The following is a 16,977-nucleotide window of genomic DNA, read 5'->3' on the forward strand; positions in this document are numbered from 1 at the left end:
ATTTCATAACAAAATGATAACATAAATAACTAAAATGTAATATTTTAAATATAAATAATTAAAATATAATATGAAGCAAACGAAAGTGACTATTTTTTAATTTAGCCTTATTAATTTTGTAAAAGATTGTGTCGTCATCAACTTATGCTTTTCCTTAAAGGAAAGGGTTTGAGAGAATAAGAAAATCGTGAGCCTCCAATTTATCTCATATTTAATCTAACCGCATAACTGTCATCGTTTGATGAAACAATCAAGGGTTCAGATTCAATAAAAAAAAAAGAATCATCCATCTTTAAAAAATACCTGATTTTATCGCTTTTCGATATTAAGGGCCCCACTTGTTTGACGGGTAGTTTTGACGTCCCACTATATGTGTTTTCCCTCTACCCCCTCCCCATATCTATATATTCTCTCTTTCTGCCTCGTTTCCCTCCTCACCAAACTTTCCTTTCCTTCGTTGCTTTCGCCTTAAGCGGTCACAATATTTCGGTGAGCATTGTTCCATTATATTCCATCCTCCCTTTTCACATTTTAGGTTTTGTTTTTGCTTTGGATTTACTTTACTTTTATGATGTTATTATTTTTTGTTCATCGGATTATGTTGTTGATTTTGTGTGGAACTTGAAGCTTCAATCATAAGATTTGTTTTTTTTTTACGTGCCTTATTGTTGCATTTTGATTTTCTTTTTCTTTTTTAATCAATCGTTTTTTAGCTTGTTAGCAGTGAGCTGCTTCTTCCTTTACATATTGAATTAAGACTTGTTTTTCCTTTTATTTCTAGCTGTTTTAGCTTGTAAATAAGAGTTCCTTTTACTCTTAAGGCGAAATTTTTTTATAAAGTCATTACTTGACTGGAGATGTGGACTTAATTTGACTTAGATATGACGCGTGGAGAATTACATCGCATTTGGCTTCTGTTTTCTCTTATTTCTTACTGAATATGGCGATGGGGAAACAGAAATTTTATATTGGCTCAAAATTAAATCTTAATTTTTTAGGCTAAGATGTAATTTTAAATAAAATTTATCATTTTGGGGGCCAAAGTCCTGCTTGCCTACCTCCTGGCTATAGCATTTTAAAATTGAAAAGTAGACAAAGTAGAAGATATTTATACTATGTTTGGGTAAATAATGTGAAGGAAAAACAAAGAAATTGTAAGGAAAGAAAAGGAAAAGAAATGAATATTAAGAAAAGAAAATGATATATGTTTTTTGTTTGCAAACTTAAATTTAGTAAAAGGAAAGGAAAGAAAGTAAAGGAATTTTTATAATAACCATTTGATTAAACCATGGAAAGGAAATGATTGATTATAGTGATAATTTTAAGTTATATATTTATAAAATAATTTATATAAAAATTATCCTGATAAAGAAAAGTAGTTATCTTTCTTCGGCTTTTTCCCAAACTGGGGAAAACAAAATCTGAGTAATAGGGAAAGATAAGGATATTCAACTCAATCTTAATGAAACAAGTTCTCGTATTTTTCCTATTCCTTTTTCCTTGTTTTAGCTCAATTCAAACATATGGCTGAGGTGTTTTAAAAAAATTATTAGATTTTTTTGGAATTTATAACTTGTCAAGTTCAAAGTTATGGTGGATGGTGTTGATATTAGCAGTCCACGCATGCATGCTTACAAGCATGTATCTTTCTCCTCCTACATGTTATTCTAACAATGCAGTGGTGAACTAGGGTTTGTAGGTTAATATGGGAACCACGGTCAAAGGGGTTGTGCTGTCGCTGTTCATCTCGTCCCTTTTGTGTTCTGTAGTACTTGCATCCAATGATGGGCTGGTTAGAATTGGGCTGAAAAAGATGAAATTGGATCCAAACAACCGGCTTGCTGCGCAGCTTGACTCAAAGGATAGAGAGGCTCTCAGAGCATCTATTGCTAAAAAGTATCGCTTCCGTAATGATCTAGGAGACTCTGAGGAAACTGATATTGTTGCACTGAAGAATTACATGGATGCTCAGTACTATGGTGAGATTGGTATCGGAACTCCACCGCAAAAGTTCACTGTGATATTTGACACAGGAAGCTCAAATCTGTGGGTACCATCAACTAAGTGCTATTTCTCGGTAAGCCCCTACATTTATGTTTACAATGATCGCATAGGAACTGAAACTCCTTGATAATTGTGAAAGCTAATTTGATTTAGCGAACATGATTCACGTTACATTGTGGTGTAGGTTGCATGTTTCTTCCATTCCAAGTACAAGTCAAGTGAGTCAAGTACTTATAAGAAGAATGGTATGCCATGTACTCTTTTTTATTTTACTCATAATTGTTTCTTCCTGATATTAATGTTATCAGAACAAATTTTAAGTTCTTGATTTTATTCTTTTGATCAGTAATAAGCTAAATTTTGATATTTCAAAAATAATTATTGCTGTCTGCAATACTCTTGGATTAGGTAGTGATAGGTTGATCATAATTGTACGTCCAGTGTATGGTTATTTCTGTTTTTGGTCTCTGTTGGTAGGGACGAAGCCAGGGATTTTGTTCGGGGGCTGAGATGTGTTAAAAGCTTAAATTAAATTCTTAATTTTTTAAAAATGCAATTTTTTTCATTTAATTAAAGGCTAAAACTGATTAAATTGAATGTGCTAATTTTTGGAAGTGCTAAAAACCAATTTTCACATTTAGCTAAGTGGGGCCAAGGCCGCTGCCTCCCCCAAGCTATGCCCTGTTGTTGGGGTAGGACGAACTTTAGTAGAAAGATGGTTTTCTCTGGCTTGTAACCTCATTCGTATTTCTCTGGCCTATTATTAACAAAATTATAAGTTATGAATTCTTTCTGCTGTAGTTTTCTTATAACTTGGTAAGTTGCATTGCGGTGTCTATTTATCTCATGGATGATAAAATCTAAAATAATCTAGAAGTTGTATTATAATGTTTGATGCAGGGAAATCTGCTTCTATTCAATATGGTACTGGAGCTATTTCTGGTTTCTTTAGTAATGACAGTGTTAAAGTCGGCAACTTGGTTGCGAAAGATCAGGTAAGCGGTGCTAATCTTCTATTGCGTCTGATCTGGCAGTTTGAAAGTTTGAATTAGGTAACTAGTGACCTTTTCTCATTATCAGGAATTTATAGAGGCTACTAAGGAGCCAGGTGTTACATTTATTGCGGCCAAATTTGATGGGATATTAGGACTTGGGTTTAAGGAGATTTCAGTTGGGGATGCTGTCCCAGTGTGGTATGTTTGCATTTTGATTTTAATTTCTATTCCTATCTAAGATGTTTCTGGATATTTACAAGTGTCTTCTGAACCATTTGTTTATCTTACAGGTACAACATGGTCGAACAAGGTCTTATCAAAGACCAGGTATTTTCATTTTGGCTTAATCGCAATGTAGGAGAAGAAATGGGTGGTGAAATTGTGTTTGGTGGGATTGATCCAAACCACTACAAGGGCAAGCACACATACGTTCCTATAACACAAAAAGGCTATTGGCAGGTTGACCTTTCAAACTTCAATTATTATGTGCCACAAATGCCTTATATATATACACTCCAATCTTTCGCAATTTTCTTATTTTTCTTTTCTTTTTGATAGTTTGACATGGGTGATGTTCTTATTGGTGACAAACCAACTGGTATGCTCCTTCGAATACCTGTATTTTGAAGTTGGAAACTTCAATTGCTTTCATTAAAGAAAAAAAAAAAAACAAACAAACATGATGTTTTTGGCATGGATCTTTGTGTTTCTGACTTGGTTTTATACTATTCAGGATATTGTGCTGGTGGTTGTGCAGCAATTGCAGATTCTGGAACTTCCCTGCTGGCAGGTCCTACGGTAAGTCGTAATGCGTCATTGTTGCCTTTTGTGATCATTCTCATCTTGGTTGTTATCCTGGTTATTGTTGCGATTCCTGATTGTTTCTTTCTCTTGATGCAGACTGTGATTACCATGATAAACCAAGCAATTGGAGCCTCTGGAGTGGCTAGCCAGGAGTGCAAGGCAGTGGTTCAACAGTATGGACAGACCATCATCGATTTACTTGTATCTCAGGTGAAGGCTCATTTTACTGTATTACGTAAGATTACGAGTGGTTTGTATTCATTTGTTGTAACGTCAGTTGTGACTTTGTTCCTTCACTATTATTTCCACCTAGTGACTTATATTTTCCTTAATGTTTCCAATAGGCAGAACCCATGAAAATCTGCTCCCGAATTGGATTGTGTGCTTTTGATGGCAGTCATGGTGTTAGGTCAGGCTCCATTTAATAGTTTGTGCTTGTTTTCACCAATTTATGGTCTTTTTATTTCCACTTTATTTGAAGATAGAATGTATTGAAGTGTAAAAGTAATGGTGCTCGAATGTTTTTGTATAGCATGGGCATTGAGAATGTGGTAGATGAGAGCAACGGTAAATCGTCTGGAATTCTTCATAGTGCTATGTGCCCTGCTTGCGAGATGGCAGTTGTGTGGATGCAGAACCAACTGATTGAGAATCAGACTCAAGACCGCATATTGGACTATGCCAATCAGGTGACGTGTGATAGACTGATGTTCAAGAATTTCGCAATTGCACTCTTTCAAATGTCTGATCTTCCATTTGATACTTTTGCAGCTTTGTGATCGGGTGCCAAACCCAATGGGAGAATCTACTGTCGATTGTGGAAGTCTTTCTTCCATGCCAACCATTTCCTTCACTATTGGTGGCAAAGCTTTTGATCTTACACCAGAAGAGGTACTCCCCATCCTTATTTTCTATTAGTAGTTTGATAACAGTTGTACAGTTTCAGATCAGATTGTCCGATTGACAACACGTTGTGCTGACATTAATTTTCTGGGGGTGATGTAATCCAGTACATTCTGAAGGTGGGTGAAGGTGCTGAAGCTCAATGCATCAGTGGCTTTACTGCTTTGGATGTCCCTCCTCCTCGTGGACCTCTCTGGTATTTTATCTTTGCCTTGTATTCTTGGACAGCCGGAAACCATCTCAAGCCGAAATCATTAATCTTAAAACACTTGGATTGATTGATGCAGGATTTTGGGAGATGTCTTCATGGGTCGCTACCACACTGTGTTCGATTTTGGTAAGCTTAGAGTTGGGTTTGCAGAAGCAGCATAAAGGGGACCTGAGGTTTTCAATGGCCATAAACTATATATGTGTATGATTTAAATTTATAAAGATCCAACGAAAGCCCAAAACCTTGAAAAGAAATGATGCTGTGTTGCCTGTAAATATTTGCGTTCCTGCACTGTAGGATTTGGTTTTAGAAGAAGTGAAAAATATTGTGTTTGCATTTAATGAATGGTTACTATATATTTGAATTCTCAACTATACCAAATTATCGACCAAAACTACTTGGGCCAGATCATCATCCATTTTTTTTTTTTTAAGTTAAGAGTTGTATTACCGACTTATGAAAATCGATTGAGTTTTCTAATTGAGAATGAAAATCCATATTTAATTTTAAAATTTTAAAATTATATGGATTAAATTATCTGTATGCGAATTTTAGAAAAAAAACAATAATTTAGATTTAGGCGGAATATTTTATTATTTAAGAAAATAGATTGTTTTGGAACAATTGACGAATAAAATGTGTTTTTGGAAAGCGTTTTATAATATTTTTCTTAGTTAAATGTTGATATATTTATCATTGTGGTTTAAGTTTATTCTTCTTTTAAGCATACTTGTTATTTGTTTAATTTTAATTAATGCTTTTAATTTATAAACATGTTCTTATAAAATTATTTTATTTTATTTTTAATTCATGATTTTAGTTAACAACTAATTTATTTATATAAACAAAATAATAAATATATAATTATATATTTTTGGTAAATATTATTATGTAAAATATATATTTTAATTAATAAATCCTTTATTTATATAAGGAAAATAATAAATATGTACTTATATAATGAATATATAATTTTATATACATCATTATGTTAAAAATATTTTATCTTTTAAAAGTATCAACTAATTTTTTATATTTTCTTCTCATATATAATTTTTATATATCGATATTTATTATTTCTACCTACATTGTGGTTATGGTAAATTCTAATATTATAAAGTCATATAATTATTCAAATATCATTATATTTTCACATATATTGTAGGTATGATAAATTCTAATATTATAAAAAATTATTTCAAACATGCCGTATAAAATATATAATACTAAAATTTGTCATGCCCATGATATGGAGGAAAATAAATATTTCACATATAAAAAACTTATTTAATAAAAATAATGTTATTTGAAATAATTAATTGATTTTACAATATTAGAATTTACCATACCCACAATGTAAGGGGAAAAATAAATATTTGACATCTAAAAATTATATATAAAGAAAAATATATCAAAAAATTAGTTGATGTTTTTAAAAATAAAATAAATTTAACATAGTGATATATATGTATATATATAATCTTTTCATTAGATAATTACATATTTATTAATATATAAATAAATGAGCTATTAGTTAAAAAGTATATTTAACCTAATGTTATATATAAAAAATTATTTTTCATTATATAATTACATGTTTATTATTTTGTTTATATAAATAAAGGAGTTATTAATTAAAATAAAATAAAAAACTAATGTTTTTAAAATTTGACCGGTGGTCGAACCAATCAAGCTACCAGTTTGCTAGTCCAACTAGTCCAATCGAAAAATTATTAAAAATTCAAAAAACGAAATTAAAGAACCTGGTTCAATTGCTGGTTCAACCGGTCTTTTAGTCAGTTCAACAGGTTCTTTGCTAGTACAAATCTCCGGTGAGCTGTAACGCCCCCAAAATTTAAGAATCTAATTGTGAGAATTTGCAGTAATTAGATTTCTATATATTTGGTTCTGTGCTCTGCTTTTATGTTTAAGGTCTGAAGTTTGAACTGCGTTGCTAAAGTTTTGTTAGTTTAAAACAATCCTTATCCGTATTTTGTTTTGGTTTGACCTGTAACCCCATATGAAATACCGGATGGTCTAAATTTAGCAACATTCTTCCCCCAGGATCCATTTCGGGGAAAAGATAATATGCAACTTCGAGCTGTCAATTATATCCTTTATGGAAATGGCAAACCGACTCGGAGAATTTCTGACACATGTATTCAACTAGTTCGGACTTGTTTAGTGTTGAGATGAGACCAAGACAACAAAAGTTCTTTCGCCGAAGAGGTCTGTGCTTCCTTTGTTGAAGTAAAGACAAATGGTCTGATTCAAGATTTCCTAAGAATCGACTTAGTGAAATCTCATCTTTTTTATATCAGAAAAAGAAATGACCGTCAGGTTCACAATTGATTTATGATAATAGGTCAGATCGTACCAATAAAAATTCATTTTATTCCATTTATTCCAACGCAAGGGTTCAACAATCGTTTAGCCAAAATCACGAAACTATTTATACGCTCTTGAACAGAAATAAGGAATCCCAATCTTTGATAATTTTGTCATCATCTAATTATTTTTGTAATGGCCTAAATTTAAGGTTATCGGAATAGTGGTTTCGTAACCACAAATCCGATTTAAAGAGAAATTTATTTCAATATTTTTGCATGAAAATTGATATGATAGGAAAATCGTATGAAAATATTGATAGAAAAATTTTACCGATTTAGTGGTTAGTTAGAAAAAGAAATTATTGAAGAAATTGGGTAAAAACAAGGTATCGAGACCTCTATCTCGTAAAACCGAGTCAAAAATAATTTTATAAATATTTATGAAATGTTATTAATGTGGTATTAAAATTTCGTTAGGAAATTTTAATGTTTGGGTAGTCAATTAAATGAAAAGGACTAAATTGTAATAGGTGTAAAAGTTGCTAGAATGATTAAATAGCTTAAGAGTCTAATGAGAAAGGATATAAAAGGAAATTATACCCAAAAGTTATTTGGGCTGGACGGCAAGGGTATGAAATCAGCAGAAAAATTGATAAACTAAGGGTAAAATTGGAATATTGCAAAATTAACTAAATAAAGCTAGGACTAAATAGGAAATATCTAGATTTCTCTTCATTTCTCTTCAATTCCAGTAGATAAAAATGCCATAGGAGGGTTCTATAAGCTGGTATTTCATAATTTTTGCACCAAGTGAGTTAATCCTTGCCTTTTTCTTGTAATTTTTGTGTTTCTAAGACTTTTGCAACTAGGTCCTACTATTAAATTCATTAGTTTTTGATTTCATGGATGAAATTGAAAGTCACCATGATTGAGTTCTGTAAGTTTATGATGAAATAGAATGAAATTAAAGTTTTAATTTGTTTATGAGATGATTTTATTAGGTAATTTCAATAGAAATTGATTTTTAGGACCTAATTGTGAAAATGCTTGGAATTCAAGTATATTGCTGAAATTATGATTCCTAAAGGTTGTAAAAATAGTTTAAGGTGATATAATAAAATATTAATTGAGAAAAATCAGTTCAATTGAGAGGCTAATTGAGTAGGGACGAAATTATCATTTATTAAAAGCTTAGGGGAAAAATGGTAATAAACAGCTTGCACAAAAACAGTTTGGACAGCAGCAGTAGACTAACTTTGAAAAATCACCATAAATTGTATAAATCGAATTAGAAGATGAAAAAAATATGGAATTAAAGCTTATTGAGTCTAGTTTCACATAGAAGAAATAGTGTAAGCAATGGATTTGTAAATTTTGAGATATAATAAATTTTATAAGACAAGGTTAGAATGAATTCGGGTTCCCCTGTTCTGACTTTGAAAAATAATAAAAAATTGAATAAAAACAATTAGGGGCTTAAATTTATATGTCTAGAATCCTTAATGAGTCTATTTTTAATAGAAACAAACAAGAACATCATTTGAATTCTGTATGAAGAGATAATTAATTTTTAGTGAAGAAGGGTCGGAACTGTCGACAGCAGAACAGGGGTGACTTTAAAGAATAAACTGTACTGATTGGCTAAATCAAAAATTCTGAAAATTTATGGTAAGAAGATATGTGAGTCTAGTTTCAGGGAAAATTATGGGATCCTAATTTGGAGTTCTGTATCTCAAGATAAAAATAATTTAGTGACTATGACTCAAGTAGACAGCTTTGAATGAACTACAAATAATAGTTGAATTATAGAGAATGTTGCATATGAACATGAAATGTATTAAATTGATAATTAAATTTATTTATTTAGATCCAGAAGATTCAAATACGAAGCTAGATCGAGGAAAGGAAAAAGTTCGGGATTAGTAGATTTTTTTTGTTTACAAACAAGTATCAAGGTAAGTTCATGTAACTTGAATTATATTCTTAAATGCTTGAGATTGTATGTTATTGATGTGAATATGATTTGAATGTTTATTGTATGAAAATTAATGAAACATTGATATATTTGATAAAATGGGAAGAAATCCCGTTTGAATGAAAGGAAAATTCGATGGATCTCGAAAAGGAATTGACGGCAAAAGGATCTAGACGGACGGGTGATCCTATCTGATATAGCCCTCCGAAGAATGTGTGTAAAATGGATTTAGCCAGACGGGTAATCAATTAGGGTGCAATTTAGCTGGATGGTAATTGGTTCCAAGCTCATTAGAGTAATTGTCATTGCAGGATTTAGCTTTGGTGGTAATCCCGACAATACTCTATGAGTTTATATTGCGAGGATTTAGCTCGACCGTAATCCATTGCAAGGTTGAGGTTCAGGAGTGTGCTCTCGAAATGGGTATGTCGCACATGAATATGATTTGATGGACTGGAATTGTAAACTAAAAGTGTACCTCTGAAAAATCCATAGAAATTTCGATAAATTCAACGGGATAAATATGGAAAAATAACAAGGAAATGGAAATCATGGTATTGATGAACACATCCATCATGGTATATATTATTGGTACATGAAAATTATTGTACTAACTTAAATGTTGAGTTTGTAAATGTTAAGGTAATAATGCATTGAATGGATATATGAATGTTTATTGTATTGTATTGAAAATATTAGGTAAGTATAATTCTTGTTACATGAGCTTACTAAGCACAAAGTGCTTACCCCGTTTCCTTTTTCCCTGTTTTGTAGTGTTAAGAGCTCGGAGGTTGGATTTGGTCGGAGACACATCACACTATCAACCTCAGGACTTCGGTATATAAAGAAACTTTATTTTGGAAATCAATGGCATGTATAAGCTAATAAAGTAAATGATTCTATGAAATGAATGTAAGGTCAGCCAATGGTATGGCTAACAAATCTTGGTTTAGTTATGTGATGACGTTATCTTATAAAAATGCATGAATCTATCTTGAAAATATGTTGAATTGGATTGGTTGATTTGGATTGGTCTTGATATAATATTGCAGGGAAGGTTAAATATCTGTAAAGGGATTATATTGAGTTTTCCTAAAAAAAAAAAAGAAAAAAAAATTATTTATTTGTAAACTCCGGTAATACCTCGTACCCTATTCCGGCAATGAATACGGGTAGGGGGTATTACAGTTTTTGCATGGGCCCATTCATTGATGTAAAATATCACAATGTGATAAAACAATCAATTAAAAAAGACTGCTGGTTCACTGGTTAAGCATTTGTCCGTATTCTGTCTGGTTCTGAATTCGAATCCCATCGTACACATTAGGGAATATTTTTTTCCGCAAATGTCAGAAGGGGTAGTGGTTAACTTAAAACATTTTTTCGTTCTTTTCATTTTTCTTCTAAAACCTTTGTTCTTTGTTTCTCCTTTCTTCCTTCTTTTATTTTTCTTCTTCTAGTAAGGATATTACAAAAGACGTTAATCCACCGTATTAGTTTGATTTCTTCTGTTTTGTACGAGGTGAGTGTGCGAATTGGAATAGAATGGCGTCGAATCTTTCGACATGTTTTTAATGATAGGTTAATTTTGCTAAATGTTGAAATTGATTGTGTAATTGGTTGTAGAATGATTAATTAGATTCCGGGTAGTCTCTATATTGTTTCTCCATCAAAATGAAATTAGGTGCATACTAAATACTCTAATTTTGCAAGTTTCAGATAGCCGGATATAGTGGCTATCGATGCCACATGGCCAGGCACACGGGCGTGTGTCTAGGTTGTGTGAGTTACACGGACATGTGGCAGGCCATGTGATCAGTTGTGTAACTCACTTTTCATCGAATTGGGGCCACACAGGCTGACATACGAGCATGTGTCCAGACTGTGTGTGACCAAACTAGTGCAGGGTTCACACGGGTACGAGACACAGGCATGTGTCTAGGCTGTGTAACTCAATGTTTGTGACTTAGGACCACACGAGTAAGCACATGAGCTTGTGCTTAAGCCGTGCGAGTCACACGAGCAAGGACACAGCCGTATGTCCAAGCCGTGCAACTTTTTGTTTACAGGTTAGAACCACATGGGCAGAGGGCATGGGAGTGTGCCCAGGCCGTGTGAGCCACACGGGCAAGGACATGGTCGTGTGTCTAGGCCGTATGGCAGTATAAATGAGACTCAAAACCCGTTTTTGAGGCCGTAAATGAGGCCGTAAATGTGTTCTATAACTGATAATGGTTTCTCCAATGTATGAATGGTCTGAACTTGATTGAGGAAGAACTCTCTGATTTTTTGTAACTGACACTTGAATGTTATAACTGTAAGTGCATTGTAAATATCTGTATACTGCATATGCATGGGTTGGGATGTTGTGAAGAAGGAAGTAACCTACTCTGAATTAGTGGTTAAGCCACTATATGAATAATTCTGATTTTGGTGCTTGATGCATTATGATTCAACAACTAAGCTGCATTACTGTAAACGTGTCAAATAGACACTTCGCAGTGTTTAGAGATGGATGGGCGTTGAATGTCCTTAATGGTGTGTTGGGATGGTCGAAGATGGTGCGTAGCAGATGGGGTTTAAGAATATCTGCATTTGAATATGATCTGCGATATATATATATATATATATATATATATATATATATATATATGAAATTGCATATATATAAATATCTATCTGTGTATGACTGATTTGTTCTGACTCTAAATTGTAAATAGTCCTGTACCAACCGAATCTCTAAATATAACTACTTTGTAAATGAATACTAACTGAATAATTTAACTTTGGTTTTGCACTGAGTTCACAACTCACTCTGTTTTTGGTTGGATTTCAGGTGATCCCTAGTCTTGATTGGGTCTATGTCGCGGAAGCTCAGTCAAACTTTTATCTTTTCTTTTAGGCATTACCACTAGGGATTTACGTTTTATGGAATTTATGAAGACTATATGTTTTAAATTGTTGATATCATTAATGATACGTATGAATGGTTTCGTTCAATTGTGTTATGATAGTATGAATTTTAGAACGGGTGACGTAACTCTCCAAACTTGGTCTAGACGTCTAGACTGGGTCTAGGGTGTTACATGAGCAAAAACTCAAGCACACGAACAAAATTTGAATAGAAAATGAAGAAATAGGACAAGTCTCCAAGGCATATATCAAGCCACCATCTTTAAGGTTATATTCACCCCACCTATATTTGGTGTGCAAAAGAGTTTTAAGCAAATTAACCTCAAGGATATATTGAAACCAACAACTATTTACGTTTTGCACTGACGAGAATAGTCTACTAAGCATTGAGCAATGTATAACAAGAAACTCAATTTTTATAAAGAATTTCTACAGTAACTCTTTATAGAACAATCTAATAATATTAGAAAATGAGGAAGGATAGAAAGAATTTTTAGAACTTATTGGTGTAATTTCCAAATAAAATAAAAAGAATTTTTAGAACTTGTTGGTGTAATTTCCAAATAAAATCTCAGTCTATTTATAGGAATTTTCGAATAATAACATCTTTATAAAGGCATATAATTATTCATCTAATATTATAACTATTTAAGTAACATTGTTTGAATAGTTATAACTCTTTTTAAAAAAATCAAGTGATATAACTCTTGACCAATGGCCAAAAGATTTATCTTTTGATTAATTACACTCATTCATTTATAGTGATTAAAATAATATAAATATTTGAAAATGTCTAACGATTCCCTCATTTTTAAAATTTTTAGATTTTGATATTCTTGGAAATCAATTTGCATAAATGAAGGTGCATTACGATTGAACATTCACTTAGTGAAAACATGTTAAAATTAATCGGAATTGCATGGTAGACTAAACTTTGAACCAGCTATTCCATTTGATTAACCGAACACATCTCACACAATGATTTCAACATCGGTCAATGCATAATATCTAGGGACGCTATTATGACCATATGTCCATGTCCTCTTTTCATAAGTGCTGTTAGAGCCAAGCCCTTGAGCTCTTAGGAGCGACCACACTTCCTCTCACATAGGTAGATCTCATAAAGAGTGTTCCCATAATTATAACACTCTAACATATTTATGTTATAGGTCCATTAAGAGTACATTACTTATCATTCTCTTATCATTACAGGTACCTAGCACTTTAATCTTAGGATGAATTTATTTATAGTGCTAACATTCACATACTAATGATGTACTTTATCTCATTGAACTTAAGACTTGACATTATACCAAGTTTTCAGTCGAGTTTCCATCATGGTTGACTTCAATTAATGGGCTTGATTCCCATCCCTTTTGAGGTCTTGTTGACTACATCTCTATCAAGACTTTTTGTTAAAGGATCTGCCAAATTTTCACTTGACCTCACATAATTAATACTGATCACTCTGTCAGAGATTGATTGTTGGACATAGCTATGTCTTAATCCAATGTGTCTAGGCTTTCCATTATATACTTGGCTTTATGCCTTTGTTAGAGTAGCCTTACTATCAAAATGGATAAAAATAGGTGAAATTGGTTTAGGCCATAGAGGTACATCATAAAGAAAATTTCTTAACCATTTTGCTTCTTTAGATGCAACGACTAATGCAACAAATTTTACTATCATGGTGGAATCAGTAATACATGTTTGTTTCTTGAAACCTTAAGAAATGGCTTCTCCACCAAGAATGAAGATCCATCTACTAGTAGATGTATGATCTTCCAAACTTGCAATCCAACTAGCATCCAAATACCCTTCTAAAATTGAAGGATATCCATTATAATACAATCCATAGGTAATAGTTTTCTTTAAGTACCTAAGTACTCTATTCAAAGCTTGCCAGTGCAAACTACTTAGATAACTTGTGTACCTACTCAATTTCCCAACAAAATATGCAATATTTGGTCTTGTATAAGCCATTATGTACATAAGACAACCGATTAGACTTGGATCTTCAATTGATCAATTTTCCCACCAGCATTAGATACTAATTTTATTTGAGGATCCATGGGTGTAGATGCTAGTATGCAATTGAAAATATCAAACTTTTTAAGCACCTTTTCAATGTACCGTGATTGTGATAAAGCTATAGTGGTTTCCTGTCGGGTTATTTTAATCCCAAGAATAACATCTGCTACACCCATATTCTTCATAGCAAAGTTTTTTGGCAAGAATTTCTTTGTGTTTTCTATTTGTTCCAAATCCGTGACAAATATGAGCATGTCATCTATATATAAGCAAATTATGACACATTTTCCATTTTCAAAATTGCTATATATGCACTTATTAGATTCATTTATTTTATAACCATTAGCTAGAACAACCTTGTCAAACTTTTGGTGCCATTGCTTTGGTTCTTGTTTAAGTTCATATAGAGATTTAACAAGCTTACATACCTTATGCTCCTATCCTAGAACAACAAATTCTTCCTGTTGCATGTACACTTCCTCTTCTAATTCACCATTTAAAAATGTAGTTTTAACAATCATTTGGTGAACAATCAAATTATACATTGAGGTAAGTGATATTAAGAGCCTAATCGTAGCAATTATTGCTATTGGAGCATAAATATCAAAGTAATAAATACCTTATTTCTGTGTAAAACCTTTGGCTACCAACCTTGCTTTAAATTTATCAATAGTTCCATCGACCTTCATTTTCTTTTTGAAGATCCCTTTATAACCTATTGGTTTGGAACCCGGTGGAAGATCAAGTAAGATCCATATTTTGATTTCCCATTATTGAATCCATCTCATCATTTATTGCTTCTTTCCAAAAAGCAGAGTCTTGAGATTTTATTGTCTCTTCAAATGTAATAGGAAAAGATTCCGTATCATAACAATAAGGTATCTTATTGCATATACTTTCACCTTTTCCTTCTATAAGAAACATAATGAAATCTGATCTAAAATCTTTGGCCTTTTTAATCCTTTTACTTCTTCTTAATTCTTGACAAGATTCATCATAATTACCAATTTGTTCCAATAGAATCTCATCCTCATTTAAAGAATGAATTAATTATTGTGGGTGTGATTGTCTTGAAATAGAATTAAATTATTTTCATCAAAATAGTATCTCTTGATTCAATAACAATATTAATTGAAATTGAATCATTTGGTTCAATTACCATGAACCTATATGCCTTGTTATGTGCATATCCTATAAACATGCATTCAATTCCTTTTTCACCTAACTTTTTATGCTTAGGTGTTGGAATTTTGACAATAGCTCTACAGCTCCAAACCTTTAAATAATTAAGGTTTGGTTTCCTTTTCTTCCATTGTTTATAGGGAGATATTTTAGTTTCCTTATTAGGAACTCTATTCAATATATGACAACTTGTTAGAACACCTTCTCGCCAAAAAACCTTGTCCGAGACCTGGATATGATAATGTTGGATTTATTATTTCAGTCAAGACTCTATTTTTCCTTTCAGCTACTGTAACAATCCTAACCCGTCCATCACCGAAATAGGGTTGTGGAGCATTACCGGACTTATATCACCATCGAACATACATTTATCAATTCAATTACAAGTCATTCACAAACATTCATCAAATCCTTAATATGAGTCTATAAGGCCCAAAACTTGCTTTAGAAGTGGTTCGGGATTAAACTGATATCTCAAGAAATTTTTAGAAAACTTAGAAATTTTTTTCAAAATGCAGAGGACACACGCCCGTGTGGCCTGACCATGTGTCTCACATGGCCAAAGACACACCCGTGTCACAGGCTGTGTGGACATTCAGAATGGTATTCCATGGTCATGTCCCAGCCCATGTCCAACCCCGTGTAACTCTCTGACTTGGGTTGCACGGCCAACCACATGCCCGTGTGACTAGCCCATATGCCTTTTGAAATGGCTTCACACGCTTGTGTGGTAGGCCATGTGTTAGGCTGTGCCAAACCTGTAGGGTATACTGACTTATGCCACATGGTCAAGTCACACGCCCGTGTGCTGGGTCGTGTGGAGCATACTAACTTGATTTCTAATTAAACACCAAGGGACACATGGTCGTGTTACCTAGCCGTGTGTCATACACAGCTGAGACACACGCCCGTGTCTTTGCCCATGTGGAAAAAAATAGGCTATTTACTAAGCCTTTTTTCTCACCCAAATTGAAACCACCTAATCACATCAATTGACATATAGCATAGCATCAATAGACATTCAAACCAATCTAAACCAAGCATAATTCATGCCATTTCAATACCATCAACTACAAGGCAAACAAGTACCACAATACGCTATTCAATTTTATACCAAATTCACGTTCTCAATTCACTTAACTAGTTAACTTTATATTTACACTTTCTTACCTCTAATCACATACATACCAAATCTTCAAATTTCAACCATATGGTACTCCAAATATCAATTCATAACAAGCATATAAATGGAAATACTACATAACATAACAAAGGCTATTTGCACAAATATATACATCACCAAATATACGAAAACAAGCCAACTCTCATGGCTATACACAAAACCAAACGCTTAGCATTTACAAGACAACTCAAATGGCTAAATTCATTACCAAACCATAAACCAAAATGTCCATAATTCCTATACATGCCATATATCCAAATACATAAGTTTCAAAGGTACCAAAGTGAAAGCTTGATAGTGTGATGAGATCTTCGATGATATCCAATTCGAGCTAGCTTCGATAAACACTATAAAACACTGAAAAGTAAACATAGTAAGCTATAAAGCTTAGTAAGCTCGTACAGTTAATAAACTATACTTACCATACATGTACAATTAATGCAATT

The 16,977-nt window shown here is 32.8% G+C and overlaps 1 protein-coding gene across 3 annotated transcripts; it reads left to right on the plus strand.

The window, feature by feature from the left end:
- Positions 1–326: 326 nt before the first annotated feature.
- LOC108486737 (aspartic proteinase) lies at positions 327–5,298 on the plus strand. Of its 3 annotated transcripts, none has more exons than XM_017790942.2 (14): positions 327–489; positions 1,691–2,077; positions 2,189–2,249; positions 2,905–2,999; positions 3,085–3,197; positions 3,290–3,458; positions 3,558–3,597; positions 3,733–3,797; positions 3,900–4,013; positions 4,148–4,212; positions 4,336–4,492; positions 4,575–4,694; positions 4,814–4,902; positions 4,994–5,298. In XM_017790942.2, the coding sequence occupies exons 2-14, from the start codon at positions 1,706–1,708 to the stop codon at positions 5,076–5,078; spliced, it is 1,545 nt and encodes a 514-aa protein (XP_017646431.1). In that variant the 5' UTR covers positions 327–489; positions 1,691–1,705; the 3' UTR covers positions 5,079–5,298. The 3 variants fall into 3 exon arrangements, with proteins under 3 accessions (XP_017646431.1, XP_017646432.1, XP_052885635.1); XM_017790943.2 differs by having other exon boundaries at positions 376–489; positions 1,700–2,077; XM_053029675.1 differs by having other exon boundaries at positions 439–535; positions 1,700–2,077.
- The last annotated feature ends 11,679 nt before the right edge of the window (positions 5,299–16,977 follow it).

Source organism: Gossypium arboreum, chromosome 6 (assembly GCF_025698485.1).
Source record: "Gossypium arboreum isolate Shixiya-1 chromosome 6, ASM2569848v2, whole genome shotgun sequence".
Lineage (NCBI taxonomy): Eukaryota > Viridiplantae > Streptophyta > Magnoliopsida > Malvales > Malvaceae > Gossypium > Gossypium arboreum.